This window comes from Eucyclogobius newberryi, unplaced genomic scaffold (assembly GCF_026437365.1).
Source record: "Eucyclogobius newberryi isolate DKJ021-1_F unplaced genomic scaffold, fEucNew1.0.hap1 SCAF_1, whole genome shotgun sequence".
NCBI lineage: Eukaryota > Metazoa > Chordata > Actinopteri > Gobiiformes > Gobiidae > Eucyclogobius > Eucyclogobius newberryi.
The window spans coordinates 28,872,741-28,895,923 of NW_027315723.1; the positions used below are offsets into that span (position 1 = coordinate 28,872,741).

The following is a 23,183-nucleotide window of genomic DNA, read 5'->3' on the forward strand; positions in this document are numbered from 1 at the left end:
AAATAATGATAAAACAACCTATACAAGAAGCTATAGGATAAAAAATAAAAAATAGGGTTACTATGTACACAAATTTACAGTTGAATTAAACAGAATAATACAATATTACAGTCTCCAACTTGACAGATTGTTGCAGGAGCGAACCACTTATGTGCAGGATGGAAAATAAATTAAATTTTATGTGAATCCTATTCTGGTTAGTCAAGAATCGTGATTACCGTATTTTCCGGACTATAAGTCGCACCAGCCAAAAAATGCATAATAGAGAAGAAAAAAACATATATAAGTTGCACTGGAGTATGAAATTCAGTTACAAGTGTGAAAATAACAAATAATATCACATATAAGTCTCTCCGGAGTATAAGTATAAGTTGCACCCCGGCCAAAACTATGAAAAAAGGTGCGAATTACGGTATTTAGGTCAGAACATATCATAAGAACTAAAATAAATTATGATCGTGAGAATCGTAGGCAGTAATTCTAGTTCAAAATATACTCTTAACAAGTCATAGTACATGTAAAGTACTTTTTATCATGCTGTTTATGTGACGGCATCATTACTTTTTCATTCAGACAGTTTGATTTCATAAAAGGTCATTGTATAATCGTGAGGTTTCTTCTTGAGAATTTCTTCTTACTTGCAACATCAAACCTACAGTTTTGTGACGCCCTTCTCTCTTTTTAATAAAAAAAGATTTTGTAGGTATATATGGTACACTAAAACCTCCATAAAACAATGAACAATGTAAGATTCCAAGCAACAAAACTCAAATGAATGCTGAATGAAACGCACACAGTAAATCTGTTAAACGACATATCGACCTCTCTCTGTGTCCGTCCCAACACAGAGGTTCTCACAGTGCCCTTTTTAACAGTGCAGCTGGGTACAATAACGCATTTCATCTCAGATACTTCATCTGTGAAGCGGGGCCAACTCCATGAAACTAATCCCTCTGTGTTTGGACGCAATGACAAAGATGAAATTGGCAATCTGTCCTCAGCATAATTTATTTCCGAAATGTTTTTTCCCCCCCTGAAGCGGTAGCATCTTAACAACCCTGAATGTCCCGCACTCATAAAACGTCACGTGGCCTGTAATATGTGTACTTTATGTACACACAGCGGTCTAATCTGAAGGCCCAGTCACGGCGCTGTGTCTCTCCATAAACTCAGTACATTTCCACTCCGCACTTTTATACACTGTCTATACAAGCCGGAGTGTGATTAGTGCTCCAGGTTACTATTGACTGTTCCAACTTTATTAATCATTCAAGACGGCGAGTTTATTCGTCGAACCAATTATCCAAGGAGTGCAGTTTATGGCCTGTCCTAACTTATTTCAGCGTATTGGCCGAGGCGCCGCAGCAGAGTCGGCAAATCACATAGATGTTTGGGTCCGCAGAGGAAAGTAAAATATAGGAGCACTCTATTCGTAAAACGTGGTAGAATGAAGTGCTCGACTTATATCATGAGCATATGTGTGTGTTAAACAGTTATCCAGACTTTAGTTTTTGTTGATAAAGTTAAATGTGCTCGGTGTAACCTGCTTTTCTCACACAGGTTTCACTCCTTTGCATTGAATCTTCTGCATCACGGCCCCCCCCAAAAAAACCCACAACAACAACATTACATAAATCTAGACAAACAGATCTGACTTACCGGTATTTTATTTTAGAATAACTGCTGAATAAATAAGATTATTAAGCTTATTTCAAGAATTCTTTAACGAATATTCACTTACTGCACAGGCAGATTTCACTTATTTTGAGGACATTTTTCCTAAAACAAGTGTATTTTCCAAATTTTAAAAAGTTGCAGTTTTGCAGTAACTTGGCGGGGCATTCTAGGCAAAACAATAGCTTCGTCGTGGTGACAAGCAAGTTACATGATGCACCTTTAAGAACAAACAAGTCGTATCGACAGCGCGGATGAATCTTCCAATGTGACCCTGAGTTACTACCGTAATTACTGTTGTAGAAATAATGAAGTAGCTCTAAAGTTGTAAAAAGTGGCACTCTAAACGTTTAACGCTGGAGAAAATAATTTACCACCAGTGGGACCCAGAGGGACACTTCTATTACGCAAACAACTTGGGAGTCTGAGTGGATAGCACATATGCCGCAGCACTACGACAATTTGTTGAAAGTCTCCTGTCATGCTACACTGCCAGTAAAGCTTATGGGGCCAAAAAAAAAAAACTTGAAATTATGGAAAGACCGGACCGATCTGTCCTTGGAACAGCAGTGCAATTTCCTTTAAAATTATGACGGGAAATAGTTCTTCTGCCACATCGCACTGGTCCCGTGGCATTTAGGCAGATCTTTTACACTCCATGTCCTTCTCGACACAACCAGCTGCTTTACTGTGACTGAAGTGAAGTTACGCCTTGCCCAGGGACAGTGAGCCACTCGAGCCAAGATCAAACCCTTCACACTGCAGTCTGGGTGTATGGTGGTCCGTCTCCCCACATCCTTCAGAGAGGAGCGCTGGAGGCAGACTGAGGCAAAGTGCAGGACAGTCTGAGATTCCTCACATACCTGTGCCCCTCCACCCCTTTCCTCACCAAACCACCAGCTCTGTCTCCAGCCTCTTCCATGTCCTCGCTGCAGCCCTGAGCCTCGGAAAGCTTCTGTTGACCCGGCTCTATTCATCCACATTGGCTGGCAGTTTGTCAAAGAAATGGAAGTCATTAGTGAACCAAAGGCTTCTTTTGCTTTTGCACCTTTTCTTAGTAGACTTAGTAGACTTCTTAGCCAGATTTGTCAACATAATAGATTTCCCTAACACGTAAATGAGCTTCTTGTAAAAGCATATACAGTGCATATCTTTTAACAGCTGCATCACGCCAACTAATAGAGCTACTATGGATGATATGATGTGGAGTCTATTAAGCCAGTGTTTTTCAAACTGTGGTGCGTGTACGCGAGGCCTCTGGATTGTGAGAATGTGCTGTATTTAAAGACAAATTATTCATGTTTGTGTCCTCATACAAAAAACTACAACATATTGCGTTTACTCTCTTCTAAGACCTAGTCAAGTATAATTTTACAAAATGTTGGCCCTAAATTAGGTTTGATATAGTTTGGGTTTAGATCGGGGTGTATTTTCTTAGGAGGTATTTGGTGTGAAAGCTTGATAACACCGCATTAGACGATATTTGTTAAAACATGACGCCGTTCCTAACTTGAAGAGGTGCAATCCACTGCAATCAAATCGTTCAATTTCTGAAAAGTAATGATGATCCACAGGCAAAGTAACGTAATCACATTCTCACCAATATCGCGGACGGATACAATAATAGCCCATACATTTTTTATGAAGTTTCTCAGTGTTCGAAATTGCACTCTCACTGATGGTCAAATAAATGTGTTGAGAGAGGAGCTGGCGTGACGGGGGACAAGTATGCACAGCCTTTGCTTGTTCCTGGGCCAGATACTTTTCTCTGTTTGTATCTTTGGCAGAGCAGAGGCAAAGTTCAGGGCAGTGCAGTCGCCGTCTGCTGCAGAATGGTAAAAGAAAGTCAGCTAATGGAAATGTGCTGTTGTTCTTTTCTTGGAGAGTCGCAGGGAAATTTCGATTCACTTTCCAGCAGTGAGTTCCCTGGCCTTGGACAGAAGAACTCGTGGATGTCACCGAAGAGCAGAGAAGTTTATTTCATATTCAAATACCAGAGCTTTAACTTGCAGAGTATAAGCTGCAGTAGTTACAGATATTTGGAAATACCAAGCAGTGTCCAAAGATCCAGTGTTTTTGTAAGATTTTAGAGGGATACACTAGCGCTATTACATTTCAGAATTATAATTAGTGTGAGGGGAAAATATTGCTATTTTCTGATTATTCATGATTATCTGCAAAAAGAAAGGAAACATTGACACTATATTTTGTATTCAACTGCATACAGTCCCTGTATTATCTAATTGAAGGCCACAAATATAAACTATTTGTATACTGAAAACATGATTTTAGAGACATTAGCAGAGACATTGAAGTAGCAGTTTATTTAATTTAATATAAAAGTTTGTTTGGGGTGGCCACATTACCTAAAGAAAAAGCATAATTGTGATTTGATTTTGATTACAGATAGCAAGATCACTTTTATAGTAGTCACTTACGTAGTAGCTAAAAGTACTTCTGCAACAACTTTATATTAACAGTATCTTATTGTAATTATATTTGAAACAGTAGTAGTTCTACCAGGTATTTTACTCCACAATCTCTTGTTCCTTCCTCCTGTAGCATCATGAAAAGTACGGGTTAAGTGGCCCAAAGAACTGCAACGCCAAGTTAAAACCACAACTACCGGGAGATTCTAAATTGAGCTGATTTGACTTTGCATAAGCCAACAGCCCCAGCAGCAGGCGCAGAAGAAGCCACAGCCTGGATTCACATAGACACTGCATTTATGAAGCCCAACATAATGAGCGTAATGATCCTCTGTGGATGAATGAGTAAATATTGGTCAAAAATGTGCATGAAATCTTCCAGTAACAGTGTGTCACATTTGGCACACTGGATATAACGAATAAAAGGGTTTTAAATGTCAAGAACAAATAAACAGATAATTGTGTGTATTTGAGAGTAAATTGCTCTGTCCGGTCCAAAATGATGTTTTATCATGATGAAACTTTAAGTAGATTAATTTTAGCGAATTTGAGGTACGGTGGAAGTAATTCTGCTTAAAAATGGCAGAAAAACAACTTGTCAAAAACTGGAACAAAACACTTAAGTTTTATTTAAACATGTGTCAAAACTGAATATTTTTAGCTAAAACAAGCTTCAGAACAAAAAAAGGAGGTATTTATTACACTTTCCATCCCTGTAAGATTATCATTTCTCTCAAGTGATGCTTTTTATACTGAATTAAAAATAGTTGTATGATTATTTAAACATATTTCAGCCAAAATATAAACTTCAGAAGACACAATGGCCGGAGTCACCTGGTCAGAGACGCTCTGCCAAAACCGTGGCTTATGTTGGACGCTGCGTCGGAGCAAAGTGCACAGCGCCCAGTCAAATCCCAACTCCTCTACCGCTGGAAAAACATATTTACAATTTTGCTTTGTTGATTTGATGTAAACACAAATATGGTCGGAAAACATTTTTAAAAGCTTTAAAATGCGGTGCGTTCAAGTGCTCCTCAGTGCACCAGCATTTGGCAGTTTCGCGTAAACCAACACATCGCTTCCTGTTCGAAGCCACACTAATGTCATCAAGATATTCCGGGAAATAATAGAAGGATTCTCTCGCTTTTTCCTCGTCCTTGTTGCATGAATGTATCACAGACGCAGCGCGGAGCCACAAATCACAAGCGCTGTGTAAGTGCTACCTCATGCAGGCACTGGGATCACACTCCTGCTCTTCTTTGAGTCATCGTGTGTACATTTGCTTTGTAATATTTGCAAGAATACACACAAAACCGCAGGTATTACCATGTACTCATATTGGCGTCTTAACAGATCATGTATCTCAGGGACAACTGTACTTTTACGGCAAAACAATGACATCAAAGTAGTCGTTTTGTACTCCAGTGTATATATTGCTTGATTAAAAGTGATGTAATAAATGAAGTAGACGATTGATACAAGTGTATATAAGTACTTCTTTTGCAAGCAGCACAGTTTCTTCCTGTCAGGGTCAAGTTCTACACATAAACATTTGCTATTATTCACTGGAAACTATTTTGGGCTGATGAATTATGTTAAATTGCATGTGAATTCAAAATCGTCCCTCTGTTTCCCTTGTATTACAAATCAAATCCATAAGTTGTGTTCACATTGTAGAAATGGAGGCTTAAAGTATTTTTAACTCACAAATGTCATGTCTTTGGGGTTGAATAATGGCACTACTTGATGAAGCTTTTGCAGATATATGTCACTTTTGTTGATTCACACCGACAGAGAAGGCTTTGCACCAGTTTTTGCGTCACGTGGACAGGCCCAGTATTTACAGAAGTATGAACCGTAATAATGAGTTCTTCCAGGCAAAGTGGAGCTGGCCGTTTGTGTCTCACCTGCTCATGTTTGGAGAGGCGCGTCTTGTTGTGTATTTCAGACGAGACCAGGTTGAAGTGATGTTTTTCTGCCAGCAGCTTCAGCAGCATGACCACGGTGCGACTGCCGCACTTCCCCACGCGGTTGTAGACCACCTGAGTGGGGAACGTGAGCTCCTGCACACACAAACAGAACAGCATGTGAGGAAAGACATTATTGATATTATGTTGATCATGATAATGCTAATATTTTCACACCCAGAGGTTTTGTATGAAGAAAAGCCAGTTGTGTCGATTAACAATGAACTTAACTTGATACTAACACACTCTATGTTGTGTTTATGTAATGCAGTTAATGTGCTATTGCAAATGTATGTGTATGTTTATGTCCGTCACCAAGCAGTACCAAGCCAATTTACAAGTCAGATCTGCGGAAAGGCCACCCTGCTCACAGTAAGAATTCACGTTTTACAAAGTGTATTTTAGGCCCAAAAAAAGGTTTTGCGATGAAAAGAACAAAACACTTGACCTAATAATAGTCTTTTGAATTATTTAAAGTCACAGTAGTTTTTGCCCAAAAATAGACAAATACAAAGTTATATTTTTTGATTGCACTAAATCACTGCTACATTCTTGTCTCTTTCCCCAGTCTCAGGATGTGTTCACTTCAGCTGGATTCTCCGTCTTCTGTCATATAATATCTCTGCAAATATTGTTACTCGCTCCATGTTGCCGTTTCACAATAAACATGTGCAATCTTTGGCTTTGTCCAGAAGCAACAGTCCCGCCCTACAATTACAACTACGGGAAGCTTTACAACGTATCAGTGCCATCTACAGATTCAGTTCTGTGACAATGCAAAAAGAGCTGGACAGAAAACATAAGCATAACAAGAGCATTGAAGAAATTGTTTGAACTTTTTGAAGATAAGCAACTACTGCAATAAAACATGTATTAACTACTTTGTCCTTACTTTGCCTCCACAAACCTGGCTCTTACTTATCCTAGAAGAACCTCCTCCTGCTTGTTTCTATGGGAACATCGTTCCTTCGGGTGTGATATTCCACAGTATGGCATTATCTCACTCATAAAGCTGTTTTTAGGGACTACATGAGATTTGAGATAAATTAGTCATAGGCCAAAGTCGTTCAAAGTGCAATGTGAACAATCCCAAAATGACATTTGGCTCAATGAGTCACAGCAAAGGAAATTAATCAGCTTGTCTCATTTGAATGCATTTCTTGGTAAACACAGGGAAGTCTTGACAAGAATAGTGCAAGACAATAAAAGTTAAAGAAGTATGTGTTTTTACAATAATTACTACATAGATTTATCATTAGAAAATAATAGAAGGAACAATCATTTTTGGCTCAATATTTAACACATACCTTTTCTTTTGAATCTATAACTCATTAAGTCACTTTTGGGACCTTTTAAATGGAAAAATCAAGCTTTAGAGTTTGTGTCAGTGGCACAAAGTTTCAATATCCAGTTCACATTTGCACACAGTAGGAAGATGTGGAGAAATGGATGGTGTATTTGAATGTCATGAAAAATACACTGTAAAAAACGATCTAAAATAAAAAGAGAGTAGAAACAGATCACATGTGTTGCCATGACTAACACATGTCTTAAAAGTTGTGTTTTCACTCTCACCAGACCACGTTCTCCACTAGCACATAATTACATTATGACATAATACACATTCTTGTAGAATGCCACATTTCGATACAACATGGTGCACAATGATGAAAAGTTTGAAGAGAACATTTGGATCAGAAGTCCATGGTTCTGTTTGCAGGGCTGCGCTCCAACATTCCTCCAGCCTCCAGAGTTTATCACAGTAATGAGAGGGATCCATGGAATCCACAAACTCATGAGTTTATATTCCCACGCAGATTACAACAGTAAAACAATATAAAAGAAGACATTTATTGGCTATTTAGCATTTAACTAAAACCTACAAAGATCATTATTTTACATAGTGTTCGTTGTAAACTGACGTAAAACGCCTTAATAATAGAAGCAGGTCCAATCCTGTTCAAAACAGCAGTGGTGAAGTCTCTTCATTATGACATTTCATTGTTTTTATTGTTGAAAACAGCTGCTTGTAGATGCCAGGTCTTGTCAGGTCTTGGAAGCTTAGCCTGGTCAGTGCTGGGACGGGAGAGTGCGGTAACACCAGGGGGCGCAGTGAGGCAGGTGTGGCTCTAATGTAAACTGGCAGCCTTACTTCTGTCAATCTGCCTCAGGGCAGCAGGGGCTTCAATAGTAGTTTACCACCACAGAGTGTGAAGTAACTTGAAAAGTATTGTATAAATGCAATGAAGGACAGTTTATCCCTGGGTTTACTCTGGCTTGGGCCAAACTATAGCCCTCATTGATTGATTGATTGATTGATTGATTGATTGATTGATTGATTGATTTTTTTGTTTTTCATTTCAAAACACATTTCCTGCACGTAAACAAGACTTAAAACAATTGATATTTAATACAAAAATAGTGCCTTTCTCCAAAGTCTGAACTCAGTTTCTAAGGGTTGTTTTCACTGACAGAGGATCAGCCATGGACCTCTCCATCAATATCACTGACGATTAGAAATGACTGAATCTTGATTAGAATTTGATCAACTGCCCAAGTGTGCGGTCGATCACATGCTAAGAATACACCTCACTGCTTTCTATTACATCGTAGAGTTATAGGACAAGCCGATGCACACCTTCTATTCTCTTGTTCTCCAGCGTTGTCATTTTGCCAATACAATGTCTCATAAAAACCTCCATTTCACTCCTTCCATACGGAGCCTTCTTTCCCCACCTGACCTGACTCTAACCCCATCCTTTCCTCACAATCCTTCAAACTGCCACTCTCAATCATACCAGAGCAACTTTCACTGTGGCCCCTTTTCTCATCCCTCTCACACATTCAAGCTATTTCCTGGAAACGAGAAAGAAAAGTAGAGCCTCGCTAAAACCTTCAGCCGCACCGTCGCTCTGTGCTGTCGATCAACCTGGACGTCCCACAGAGAAGAGAACAGAAAGGACCCGCAAGCTTTCTAAAATGTCGGGTTTGTAATGTATTGCTGATTCCTCTATTTGCACTCCAACATAAGGAGGGAGGACAATGGCTTCAAGTGTGTTTATACGTGGTTTATTTAGTTGGACCAGACCAGGAGCCAAGAGGAAATGGGAAATTAAACAGTGAACAATGATCTCTTGAGAGAATTTGCACTCAAATGTGATTAAAGCCTAAAAGAAGCTGACTAACGAGGTGCTAAATCAAACATATTAAGGCAGTAGTATTTGTTGTAAGGAATTATAATCTGTTTCACTACAAATTAAGCATTTTGTTGAATTGAAAAGATAAGATTGCTATTGGAGAACCTACAGAATTAAGAAAAATAAGCAACATTAAAGCTGGGGTACCTGATTTTTCACACCACGAAAGGAGGAAGTAGGTTTTTAAATCTGTGTAACTATGGTAAGTGAATAGCTCTCACAAACCCTTTGACACAGAACAGCACTGCAGCCAATCGGAGCACTGCTTTAGGCTCTTATTTCCAGCTTGACAAGAAATTAAATCGTTTTTTATTAAATGCAGACAGTGTGCAGCAGTCTCCTTTTTGTCAAGAAGTATTGCTTTGTCTTTGGGGGAAAACTAAACATTTATAATTGACCTCAAAATACAAAAATAAAAAGTCAGATACCCCAGCTTCAAGTGCAGTAGTAGTATGTGGCCAAGAGCTAACCTTGTACTCACTGTCATATTTACTATACATCAGTAAGTAAACCCAACAGCTACTGAATATACGCACTCTGAAGTCTAACTTGTTTTACTTACCTTACTCACCTTTTTACAATTCAGTAGAAAATGCTAATTGAATCAGTCGGTTTACGCTTGCTTTAAACAGACACTTATGCCACACAGAGCTGCGCCTGTCTGTGCTTGAGCCACTTTCACTGTTCACATGAGCGAGGCCATGATGAGAGAGGAGGAGACGCAGCGCTGTATTTAGTGCTGTCTGCAGAGGAGATGACAGGAGGCACGGATCACTCGCTTTAACCGGCCCAACTATAATTACTGACAACTGTGGCTTCCCCGGCTGCGACTGGAGTAAATGCTTAGAGCTGTGGAGCGAGTTCCTGCGACAGTCGAATACGGGGTTGAGGATGGCAAGAGGTTACAAACACACACGGATTTTAATACTTTATATAGATCAATAACAGTTGTTGATTCTGCTGTACTTTTAGTTAACGTCAAAAGTGTTCATTCTTAAGCATGTATGTGGTTTAGTGATGTAAAAATGCTCTTAAATAGAGTGTAATTTCCAATAATTTGTTTGTGTTACCCTGTGGTTTTATACTAACACTCAACAAAATTGCTACTTTTTGATGTTTTTTTGTATTGATGCTATCTACCGGTAGTTTTGATACTATTTTAGTCATGCAGGCTGCAAATGGCACTAATTGGGGTCGTATTTATTATAGTTATAGCGCTGACAGAAAGAGGATCGACACCATAACAATTTGGAGGTTAACCACCATAACACGCTTAAAACACAAGCTTTAGTTGAATAAAATGTTCTATAAATGAGACTGAAAGTCATAAACCCAATTTGACAATTATTGTCAAAATGTGCCGCCGCCATCATCAAAGCAAGCCAACTGCCCATAACTGAGATGCATTTAGTCATGACAATATAAAAAAGTGAACAAACAATTAAGAGTCAGAATAACTGCAATAGCATCTTAAAAGCCTCCATCTTGATGTGTGTTTAAGTGAAATGCTGACTATTCTACTACACTCAACCACTCCCACTTTAAGACCTTGACCGCCAGTTAAAAATCACTTCTCTGTGTTTTATCAGCTCCTTTTGGGATTAGCCACGACTGCCGGTTAAGTAAACCATCTCAGGGAAACATCATTCAAACAAACCGGCTCTGTGGCCGCCGGGCATTGTGGCTCCACGCACGACTTACGCGCGAACCACCGGCCGCTTCTCACGATAAACACGGTGGTTTCGGGTTTGCGTGCGACACACAAACTGATAGAATAAACGGGTTAAGGACGTACGAAATAAGGTGCAAATGGGGCGACGAGTGCTTTAAGATGGGAGCTGGCCAGCGGACGAAACTGGCAGGACGCAGGGGAGAGATAGTCCTGCAGCTGTCTGAATACAAGGCTCCAGTGTGTGTTTTGAGAGCATTACTGTAGCGCTTGAGCCACATCTAGTTGGTATGTTGAGTGGGTTTGCACGAAAACGGCCTTTGCACAGACCAAAGCCTTATCCCGACCGGGCAGGACGGGCTCAGGACTCCAGCCGGGACGTCAGGAAAGCTAGACCAGGTTTGATATAAAAAAAGGGGAGACGAGGATTTGGGCCAAACAGTTGGGAAAATGAATGAGGTACAAAGGAGAACGACGACTTACTCTGGGAGCGTGGAATTTGTGGTCATCCTGAAATGTTGATTCACCTGCGAAGAAATGGGAGAAAATATTTTACGGAGATGTACTATGTAACAATGGAACAGAAACGCTAAAAAAACAACAAGAAATCAGACAACTTGGACAATAAATGTGCGTTTTGTGAGTGATGTCTCTTTTCCCTGCAATGTTCCACAGTACGGCATTAAACGTATCTTTCTTGCATTTATTCAACACGTGTTCTTGCCGTGATTGGGCTCGCCTCTCCTCAGATCTCACCTGTAACTTGCTCTGGCCTAGTTACATCATCTGTCTTGGAGAGTCTTGGAGAGCTGTGTTTATTGTCATACTGTGGAACATTCCAGGTAAAGTGGTGACATCTCCATGGAGACAAGCGGGTGTCTATAACCCTCCTCCAGAAATGTATAAAGTACAATTAAAAAGCTGACAGCCGCTCACTCTCACATAAAAACAATAGCGCAAATTAAAATCATCAACTCTACCAGACAAGTTAGTTATGAGGTAATTGTACTGCAGCCCCCGATCTACTGCGAGGACCACTCTGACACTAAAACACCCATTTAATCATTGTGAACAGGGAGGATTTAACTACATACGAGGAAACATTTTACACAGAATGGTGTGTCCTGCGTCATCAAACCGAGTCATAATTGTTACATAACGTGATGACTAAAATGCACTCATCGTCATAATTCATGTTAACAGTTTGTTCCTTCCTCATTTTCACATTTCTGCTTCAGCCACACATTTGTCACATTCCATCCTATACTTCAGTGTGCGCATAGTGTCTTGTTGTGTGTTAAAAATGTGATTAAAATCCAGATAAACTCCAACTACAGTGGCTCTTTCACGTCGCGCATACAAAAGTGCATTGAGCAGAACAGTGAATTGGACACTGTATCTGAATGTGGTATCGACAGTGGCCTTTTCAAACGCGGCTTCTCTTCTTCTCAGAGCTCAAACTCCAACACAAACTTCCCAAATAAAGAAGTCAGAGACTGAAAGTGCAGTTCAGTCTTTGAGGCGACAGAAAAGAGGAACTACTGTGTTACATAATAGAACAATTACCGTTACTCTTTTTGATTCTGAGGAAAATGTGACGCAAAGATGTTTTAATGATGTATTTAAGTGTGTTCTATTTCTTTTGGCATACACGGTTGATTTTGGAAAGATTTTTGTTGTGAGAACCTAGAAGCGAAAATCATGATTCATTTCTTCAAACTGATGCGTCAGGTTTTAATTTGCAATTTAAAATGTGGCTTCCAATTGTAATTTCATAATCACAAGACAAATTTGTGCCATTTAAAACCAACTTAGTTACATTTATTCCTCCAAAGTTTGAATGCTGCTCCAAACCACAGGCTTTGGGTGTGGTCTTCTCAATCTAAAAAGCCCGATTAATGACCGGATCTTGATTAGGCATGTCAAAATTATTCGGCAAATCGATAATTGTGATGAGGTCTATATAAAATTGAACTGGAAAATTATGATCGTGAGAATCTCCTGCAACAACAATGAGTCATTTCAGTTCGATCAATTTTCTTAAAAAGTCAAATTACATGAGACAACAGCATTACTTTTTCTTTCATGGTTATACATTAGACCTGCAAAATAAAGCAATCGTAACTCTAAAATTGGATATCGTGACATCCCTGATCTCGATCTCTCAGCCCTGCTTTTCAACTCTACCATTACTTTTATTCCTAATGGCTCAAAAACATTCAACAGGTTGTTTTACAGAACCTTAAAGCTCTTCACAGCGAGTCATTTCAGGCTGCGGCTGCAGATGTCTTTGTTCCTGCTGTTTGTCACTGTCGCTCTCCGACCCCCTCGATGTTCATCCTGTCAGATGTGCTTCTCATTAGCCTCTTTGAATGGGGGATTGGAACTAATTTCTTCCAGGACACGAGGCTTGTAAAAAAAAAAACTTAACTTTTGCCCTCCACCACCCACTGAGACGAGAGAATTAGTGTACCCATCAACCCTGCTGTCCCGTGATACTACTCAGGAAGTTATTGTGTATAGATAATCCTCCACACGGCCTCGGGCTCGGACAACAAGATGTATGTGTGTAAAGTTAATAGAAACAAGCGTGGGCAGCATGTTTGTAAAGGCATGTGTCTAAGTGGTTAATTGGATTTCACTGTCACAAGATCCACAATCCTGTTAATGGCAAAAAGCTGCAACGACTCCCAAAATGACCATTATCTAAACGAATACAGCACGCAGTGTACATTGTAAAACAGGGCATTCGCTCAAGTACAACATAACATGAGGGGCTGATACAAGATTGAACCGAAGTTGTTGTTTTTTTGAAGAGTAATCTAGCCATAAAAGTAATAGATCTGCACTTCTGTGGTTCTGTTTACATTTGTGCTATAGTTGAAGTTCAACCAAGACATTAAAGGTGGTATGGACGATTTTTTTCAGCAAATTTTTTATCATATTCAATCATTAGTCCTGCCACGTATCAATCATAAAACGCACCTACCGCTCACCTGCAGCTGCGTCAGGCTCGTCCCCACGTTTCCACGTGCCTAAGTGCATGGATCTATCATAATATAGTTCCCTCAGTGTACGGGGCAAAATGAAGACGAGAAAGACTGTTCGAGCTGACGCAGAAGTGGACAGAAATCTACAGGAGACGAGCGATGTGATGCGCTCCGTTGCGCTAATAAACAAAAGCACGTGTGTGTTGTATCAGTCCACACGGGGGAGTGCGCATGTGCACTTCCGCCTGCGTTCTCAAATCGCCGAAAAATCGTCCATACCGCCTTTAAGAAGCGCATTATAGCAAAGTTAAAATTATGGAATTAAAAAATGTAATCGGATTATCATGATCAGGATTAGCCCACAAAAATATTGCGATATTCATCTTTGTCAAAATTGCCCACAACAATGACAAAAGTGCACGCTATGAATGTAATAGACGTTTGTTTTATCTAGAAGTGCAAAAATAGTCAGGTTTAGAGAGTACTTTCTCTTTCATTGAGGTAAAACATAACAATGATTTGCAAATGTCATTAAATAAAGTTAAAAACACTCACTTTTGCCTGTCTCCAGTTGCTGACACTAAAAAGCAGCGACAACTCTCCACAACTAACTTTTGCGGACAATGTCTTTTTTTTAATTAGGGCCCGTAGGCTTTACTAGACAGGACAGCTGAGTGTGAAATGGGGATGAGCGAGAAGGGAGGACATGCAGTAAATTGTCAAAGCCGGGATTTCTACTCACTGCGGCCGCCTTAACCACATCTTAGCTTCCTCGTCCACAAGCTCTCTGCACCAGACAAGCCCTCAAAGATTTCAAGAGCACGGATTTTGTGTCTGATCCTAAAAAATAACACTCAGACAGTTGGAAATGAGGCTGATAAAATAGGCTAACGTTGATTAGCAAAGCCACGCAATAATATGTCAACTAGCATTAGCCAGCTGCTAACTACCTGAACCAAACAGCTCAGTCTGGAGTGATTTCTGTAAGTCCACTGGTCCCTCCTGACCACAGTAATGCATTTCTGGAGACAAACATGGACCTTGTTACAAAAGAGGAATCCTTTTTGAGACTTTTTGTTGGCCCAGCCCACAGTGAGCATGCAGCTTTTGTCCTCAAGATGGCAGTAGCAATGAGTGTGATATGATATTCTTACAGCTGCATGTACAGTATTTTATAACACAAGGTACTACTTCCAGCAAATCTGATGATCATGAGGATAAACTATAGAACCAAAAAACAAATTCAAACTAATTGGAACAGATGATTAAAGATTGTTTATCATATCAAGATTCATCTAAAACAAATCAAAATCACAATATGAATGGATGGCTTGGGCGCAATATGCAAGATAAAAAAATCATAATTTCCTCCACAAACAACAAAATGTCTTGTCTTATTCTGCTTACAAAACACAGTGGTTTGGATATGATCAACATGTTCTTCTTCATGTGATCCTTTTATTAGTTCATAGTCAGTTCATTGTCCTCCTAATTCTCATCTCAAAAACAAACAAAAGAACAAAAAACAACCTCCTTCAAATTCAGTTTTTCCCTTCAGTTTCGGGTGACTGAAGGAATGCTACAGGGGAATTTCATAAACATGTATTTAGAGCCGGGACCATTTCATTTTGTCTGTCAAAGCCGTTTAAGTGGAGTGAGCAGAGCCGGGCCCAGAATAGTCTGAGGTACGAGGGAAACCGCACAGGATCATGGAGGAAGATGAAGCTTTCAAAATGTATGCACCAGAATGTTCTTTAAGCTCAACACACAAAGCCAGGTCACACGTCTGAACGCTAAACTGTTCACAAACACAGATCGAAACGGAAATAATAGAAAACATGAAGGAAAAGTAGGACATTTCAGTAAAGTATTGTAAGATTTACAAGACTAATCACTCTGGATTTGTCCCTGGATTACTCTTTTACTAATACATTTTGTATTGTTGTGTTTTATGGCTGTTAAGCACTATTTTTACCCTGGGAACGGCGCTATATAGATAACAAACTTGACTTACTTGTGGTGGAAAGTAACGAAGTACAAAAGTAAAAGCACGTTACTTTTTACTTTTCCTCACTACATTAGAGAGCAGGGATTTAAACCTTCTACCTATTTTAACTAAACTGCAAAGTGAAAAGTATATGAGTGTGAGTTGAGGTTTTTATTCTTAGCACGTTCATGTTGACACCCTGCATAAAAGTTTTGAGTTTAAGTCCCTGTTTTGAGCAAACTAAAATATATATGAAAAAGTGATTTGATAAATGAGATTAACAACACGAGTTCTGAGGATCTGTTAAATACTCACTTTTTAGGTACATCAATACTTTTATTTAAGTATAACTTTTTTTATATGATACTTTTACTTTTATTTTAGTCATTTTTTTTCTCCTGTAACTATACAGTACTTTCCCTCAAATACTTAAAAGGGCCAGATTCAGTTTGGATGAAGTTTTGAAATGTGTTTATTTGAAAAAAGTACATTTGAGAAACATGCTTATTGCTGTTGATATTCTATAGAAAATAGATGATTAAAGTAATGTTTAGGTGTGCAACATTCTTATGAACAAGGAAAGATCTGGCAACAAAATAAGAAACACTTAAGAGCAAATATAAAGTAGCTCTTGGATTTAGAGTAAAAATGGCAGTTGGAGGGTAAAACATTTTAAAGCGCCGAATCTCCCAAAGCAGCAGATCTGTCCTGAAATAGCGTCGTGCTCTTGCATAACCGTACGACACCAGCTGCCATCGAAACACGTGTCCTCACCAAACGTTTAATTTAATCCATATGTCGATTGGGCGGTTTACGGGCAGATTTCGAGGAATGGGCCGGGGCCAGGCTTTGAACGCGCAGTGGGAGCGGCTCATTACATTAGGAGTCGTTGGCCATAATGACAGAGCGCGGCAGAGGCAGGGTCAGGGTCTCCTCCCACTCAACCTCACTCTCCTCACAGCCAACAATCAGACAGCGCTGGGATATAAATACGGCGCACGAGCCTGTGCTTTTGCAGGTGTCCAGGGGCTAAAACAGGAGCGAGGACCCTGACATGTGGGCAGCTGAAATGTACTGTATGATATGCAAACAGATGTGCCAGGGTTAGAGGATGGAGGACAGGGTTAGTGGCTTTAGCGGTGAAGGGAGATTTATAAACAGATGGGAAAGTGTGAGAGTCAGAATCAGACGTTTTATTGCCGTTGTCAGTGGATTAGAAAACTAGGAACTTGCTTCGGCCGTGAGTGCAACACAACATACAACAATGCATAGTGATAAAAGTAAAAAATATAGGCTAAAATAACAGCTTGCAAAATAAAATAGCCGATGTGTAAGAATAAAATAAGATGGAATACAAAATATATACAGCAAGATAAGCAATAATGTAAGACTTTAAATGAAAATGATGTGTTCAAAACCAATTAGTGTTTTGAAATGTCCAATTTGATTTGAATACAAAGTGAAAGGTTTGATATTCAATAAATACTATATGTAAATTATCTTTTTTTTCTTTTTTTTTGACAATAGAATGTAATATTCAACACAACATAATACTTGTTTCTAAATTGTTACTATCTGTTCTGAATCTTCTGACCAAGATCATTGTAAAACTATTCAGGAAATCTCAAATGTTGTCCAGTCCAAATACTTGATACTCATTTGAATAATTATTAGTATCTGGGTTTTGATACGACCCTGATTCAAATTAATCGTTGTTGGATGAAACTTTAGTTACTTTAAATCAGAGCCAAGATTCCTTCTGGACAAAGGATGAATGGCTGCATTATTTAGTGAAGAAATAGAACTGTGCACTATTGATTTGTATCTTGCACTTAAAATAGTTGATTCCACAAATTGAATACTGGGTGCACAACCTGAAATATTTATGTGTAAGAACTTGACATCCATTGATTTAAGGCTGGAGTCTCACAATGTCACCTTTACTCCATGACGTGAACATCTGAACACTTTGACAGAACCTAAAACACAGTGATGCATTATTTAAACACTACTGCGTGTACTACCACCCTAATCCTGCACACTCTGACCAAAGACACCAAGGACACAGCAGAACACACAGAGTGAAGGTGTTTGATATTCTATAGGAGTGGAAAGCTTGTGAGAACGTTTTGTGAACCAGGTTTTGATCCAGAGACTCCACTGTCCGAGTCTGAAGCAGTTCCGATGGTAAAATACTGAAATGTGACATACTATGGCGAACCTGCATTAAGTCTCACACACAAAAGGTGTCTTATTGTGAAAGGGTGAAGGAAGTAGTAGAGGGGTGAGGGTATTTAAATGGATTCTTGTTGCACAGGTGTGGTTGATTTTGATGGAAGCAAATAAAGAAGAGACACAAACATACCTTTTGTCTGATTATTTGAACTTCCACAATACCGTATTTTCCGCACTATAAGGCGCACTTAAAAGCCTTTAATTTTCTCAAGAAACCACAGTGCGCCTTATAATCCAGTGCGTCTTATATATGGATTAAATCTGGTTGTGCTTACTGACCTTGAAGCGATTTTGTGTGGTACACGTTTTGTTTCATTTAATGTGCCTTATAGTGCAGAAAATACGGTACGAGATTTGTGTAATAGTTTGTACATATTTGCAGCATGAACCTCACTCTCAAAACAACACTTTATGTCTCCAACTCCCTCACTCTCACGTCTAAAAGTGTTGCATTTTTTGGGCTGTGTCTCGATGATGGTTCGATAGATTTGACAGATTTATGAAACGTTTAGTAATTTCAGCAGTATTGACCAGTTAAGATTCATTTCACACTTTCGATACATGACTTCTTTTTACAAGCCGTCATTCAGGGTGAGAAATAACTTACCCACTCAATCTAAATGAGTCGAATATGTCTCAAAACATTGGGAAAAACAAAAGCGACAAACCTAATGCAATCAAAACTACTCAAATTTAAATCAAAGTCATTAAAAGCTTTGATATAGTCAGTTAAACAATTATCCACGCTCAGACAGCCGTTTAGTAAGCACCCAAAACACCATTGCTTCCCCATTGAACAAAGTCAAGTCTTGTGATGCCCAATTCAATCTAGCAAGACACTAGCCCACCCAGCGGATTTCTGAACCACTTTGAAACAACTCAATGAGGCGTGAAGCAGAGGAGCCCAAATCCCTTAAGGCGCCTTGAGCAAGTGCAGGAAGTCATGTGTGTTTAGACTGAATGGGACAGAGCAGTATTGGGTACGTACCTTTGTTAGCCTTGTGGGTATGTGGGCATGACACCAGATGTCTCGCTAGCCTGTCCTTATGGCTATAGGGCCTTTTGACTGACCACAGATACTTTCCACTCTCCCCTACAAAAGAAGTGGATTGGGAGCTTTTAAATGTCTAGCATGAAAAAGGTGACCAGTGGGGGGCAGGTGCAGTTCATATTATCACATGTGGAAAATAATGGCAGTTATTGCGGTAAATGTAGATGGAATGATTCTGAAAAGCTATGGAAATGAGATATGAGTAGGGATGTCACAATATAAAACGGAAATGTTACGGTGGTTTTACGATGAATTGCAATTATTGACAGCGTGACCAAACAGTGACATTAAATACTTTATCACACGGGTGTCAAACATACGGCCAGAAACGTTTTGATCCGGCCCGCCGGACTTTTCTAATTTATATTTATAAAAAAAAAAAATCAATAGATTCATAGAACCATAGTTACATCCGTAACTTTTGTTTTTATCGCTAAAACCAGACACTCCCACAATGCAGCTGGTGTCCGCCCCTCCCCGCGCAGCTCTTCATTGCCGTGTGTACTGCCGATGGAGAAGTGCTGAGAGGTAACGACACGCGTTTGCGCACTTTACAGCACTTACGCACCTCAGAGCAGAGGTCTGAGCGAGGAAAGAGACGTGTGATTTTGGGAAACATGTGGAAGAAAGAAAGAAGACGGTTTTGTGGATGTTAGAGCTGTGCTAAAAGTGGAGCTAATGTGGAGCTAACAACAAGAAAACAAACTTCTGTGATGATGCTCTATGAGGAAAACATCCTCTACAAACCTGGACAGATCAGGAGCCTCAGGTAAAAACACAGGTGTAATAAAGTATGAACATGACTGTGTCCACACTAATGTGACTGTGACACAAACACAATGACCTCATTTGAGTCACTACATGAATCATTTGTCACTAAGATCAGCTTAAACTATGGAAATAGTGAGCTCATATTGAGTTTGAGCAGAAACATGTCTGTGATGTGAACATTTCACATCAGAAATCACATAAAAATTCCATGTTCCTGTTCCTGCTGCTTTATGAATAATGGACTCAGTCTTTCACCTGCTGCAGATTTGTGCAACAGTCTCCACAACTATTACTAGGCTGTATCTTATATTTTTTATTGTTTTATTTTATACATAATGTTTGGCCCACGATTCGACAAAAGAGTTTGGTTTGATGGAACACTAAGGCTCATGCACTGCCCCATTAATACTTTATCACATTGTACAACAGAACACCAGTCCTCTAGTCTGACTTTGTGGATGATACGGTAAGTTAATGTCTAAAACAGACGGATAAAGCAGCACATTATATTTACATTACTTTTTTTGTTATTTGAAATTACTTCTTCTTTATTAACAATTCTTATTTTCTTTGAGTTCTTTTCAATATATTGTGACCTGTACAATCACTCTTCTCGACTAACTGAATCATCTTGGCGTCCCTGTATCTACAAGTATGGAGATGGTGATGAGATTTAAAGTTTTTAAAGATTCAAGAACACATCCAGGAGAGTTACCGGTTGAGAGAAGCATTTGGGAACATATTAAGATCCAAAATACAACATTTCCAGGGTCTGTACACAACAAGACCACATTAAAACAGAACGACAGCTGTTGCAATTTGCATTCATTCAAATTTAGATCCAATTTGATTAATCTACAACAAGATAATGGCGTATGGATGTGAAGAAAATAAGCAAAGCCTTGGACAGCGCAGAGAAAACCCATCAAAAACACATCTTCGGTTGTGTAATATGTGAATATAAACAAGATTTCTATGCAAATATTATTTTCAGACTTAAAAATGGGCTGTATCTTATTTAATAAAATGAATGATGTGTTCAGATCAGACATGATTGTGCTTTTGTGCCCATGTCAGCGTATGCATAATGAAAGTGTGGTAGATACTAATACACTTTGTCAATACACTACGCTGCATTAGTTAAAACGAGTCTGTAGCAAGACAAATAACCACTGACATTGGTTCTTCCGCAGCAGAGACAATATAGTCTTTCCAGAGCTTTCAAAATTAAGAGACAGACTTTAGTTTCCAGCGGCGTTTGGCTCCAGTCTCAAACTAAATCGCTGCTTTCACTCTTCACGTTCTGATAAAGACTCTCTATTGACTCATTGAGCGCCTGTACAATGTCCTTTAGTGCAGACGTCTACAAAAGAGAAAACAACCTCAGCCTTCGGGGCACAAACTAAAGGCTCTGGAGTCCGCGCAGCTCTTTGGAGAAGCTTGGCTCCGTTGTGGATAAAGTCGAGTTTCTGTGCTCTGGGCCCAAGTTTCTGCTGCGTTTTGTCAGATTTTACAGCATTTATTTTACGTCCATGTTTGTTCCACACCGTGTTTTAACGTCTCTTTGTGCAATTAATGTTTTAGCTCGATGATAGATGAATAACACGACATCCGGCAAATAACTGCGCAACTCAACTAGAAATGAGATGAAACAGTAATTCATATAAACGTAAGTCATATATAAATACATCTATTTTTCGATAAAATACTAAAATATAGACAAATAAACCTAATTTGAAAAGATTTACAACTTGAAATCATAACACGTCTATTTCATATCACTGTGGGGGTTCCGAGTTGGTGGTATGGTTATTTTTTTGACAATAAATACTTATTAGTCAACTATTATTGTTGGATTTTAAAGGATTCATGTTCAGTAGCAGAAAGGAAAACGCAGTGGGTGAGTTCTCTTGAGATTTTGAACGTGCTCTGCCTTTTACACCGTTCACTTGTATTTTTCTGTATGAAAAGTTTGTAACTGGGCGATCTTGTGGCGTTGTCGGCACACTTTGGGTCCTATGCATTCACAGAGTCGAATCATAGAGATATTTAATAGATCTGAGAGCCTCTTGTAGTTGATTAATGGAAGCACAGAGCATGTCGTTAGTCTACCGCAGCCCTGGTAGTAGTAAAGAGTATATCCAGACTAGCACAAGATTCACAGATCCACAGTACACTTTGAATCTTTCTTGAATAAGTGCAGCAACGACAACTCCAAAAATGTAAAAATGATGAGCGGGTCTCGTGACGTCAAGCCCAAAAGTGGAACATCCCGTTTCCATGTTTTGCATTTTTCAAAACAGACTTTCAGAAGCCCTCCTACAGTCTGTCCTCGCTTTCATTTTTTATTGATTTGGAGAAGGAAAAAAGGCTTTGCTAAATAGTGCAAAAGTTCACCAAATGTAGTATGCAGACAACTGAATTCCTCTGAGGAGATCATGTGACACAGCCATTCAGGAAAACCAGGACAGAACCATTTGAAGGGAGCAGAAGATGGACGACTTCATCCGACAGCCTCTGAAATGTCTCCAGCAGATGTGAATGTGATGATTCCACCCATAGATTTATACTCTGGAGATGGAACCGTACAGTGCAGTACATAGTGTTTTCAATAAATGTGTTGTCAATTCACTCAAAGAAATGACGCCGGCTGTGACGGTGCAAGCCATATTGGCGCTTGGCAAATGTCAAACCTTTAACAGTAAAAATATGCATCCACGTGTGATTCGTCAGCACAGAATGAGTCTGTTAAAGCCGGGATGCAGAGGTGGCAAGCTATGGAGTAGTTTTATGGTAGTTCTGGAGTTTATTTACTTGATTACTTTAATGTAGTTTGGAGACTTTCTGAGCCTAAGTAGCTTTAAGTAGGGAATCTCCTTGTTTACTCATAATTGCCAGATATTTTTAAAAATATATGAGAATGCAATTGTTGTTTAGGAGACAGTCTAAATCACAGAGGGCCGCATTTTGAAACTTATACGGAACAGAGGGCCACAGACTACCCGACAATGAAGTGAATGATTCAAAATGTTGCATTTGACATAGTTTTGATGCGCCTCCACACCTTTAAAAGACTTGGAACATATTAGGTTGGCATAACATCAATTTTACGGTAAAAAGTACTACTTTTTGTTGTTTGGGTCAAGCCTGAGGGCCAACAAAAATGGATCTGAGGGCCGCATTTGGCCCCCGGGTCATAGTTTAGACACTCAT

At 39.4% G+C, this 23,183-nt stretch overlaps 1 protein-coding gene across 2 annotated transcripts in view; it reads right to left on the bottom strand.

Moving 5' to 3' along the window:
- Nucleotides 1–23,183, bottom strand: part of usta (uronyl 2-sulfotransferase a) — a 59,008-nt gene that overhangs the window by 17,831 nt on the left and 17,994 nt on the right. Inside the window, exons 2-4 of one of the 2 annotated variants that reach the window (XM_072442783.1) lie at nucleotides 19,137–19,241; nucleotides 11,420–11,463; nucleotides 6,011–6,166 (exon numbers count right to left, since the gene is read on the bottom strand). In XM_072442783.1, the coding sequence (XP_072298884.1) occupies nucleotides 6,011–6,166; nucleotides 11,420–11,463; nucleotides 19,137–19,241 (305 nt within the window). The remainder of the gene's footprint in view (nucleotides 1–6,010; nucleotides 6,167–11,419; nucleotides 11,464–19,136; nucleotides 19,242–23,183) is intronic. The other variant, XM_072442792.1, reaches the window with a different exon arrangement.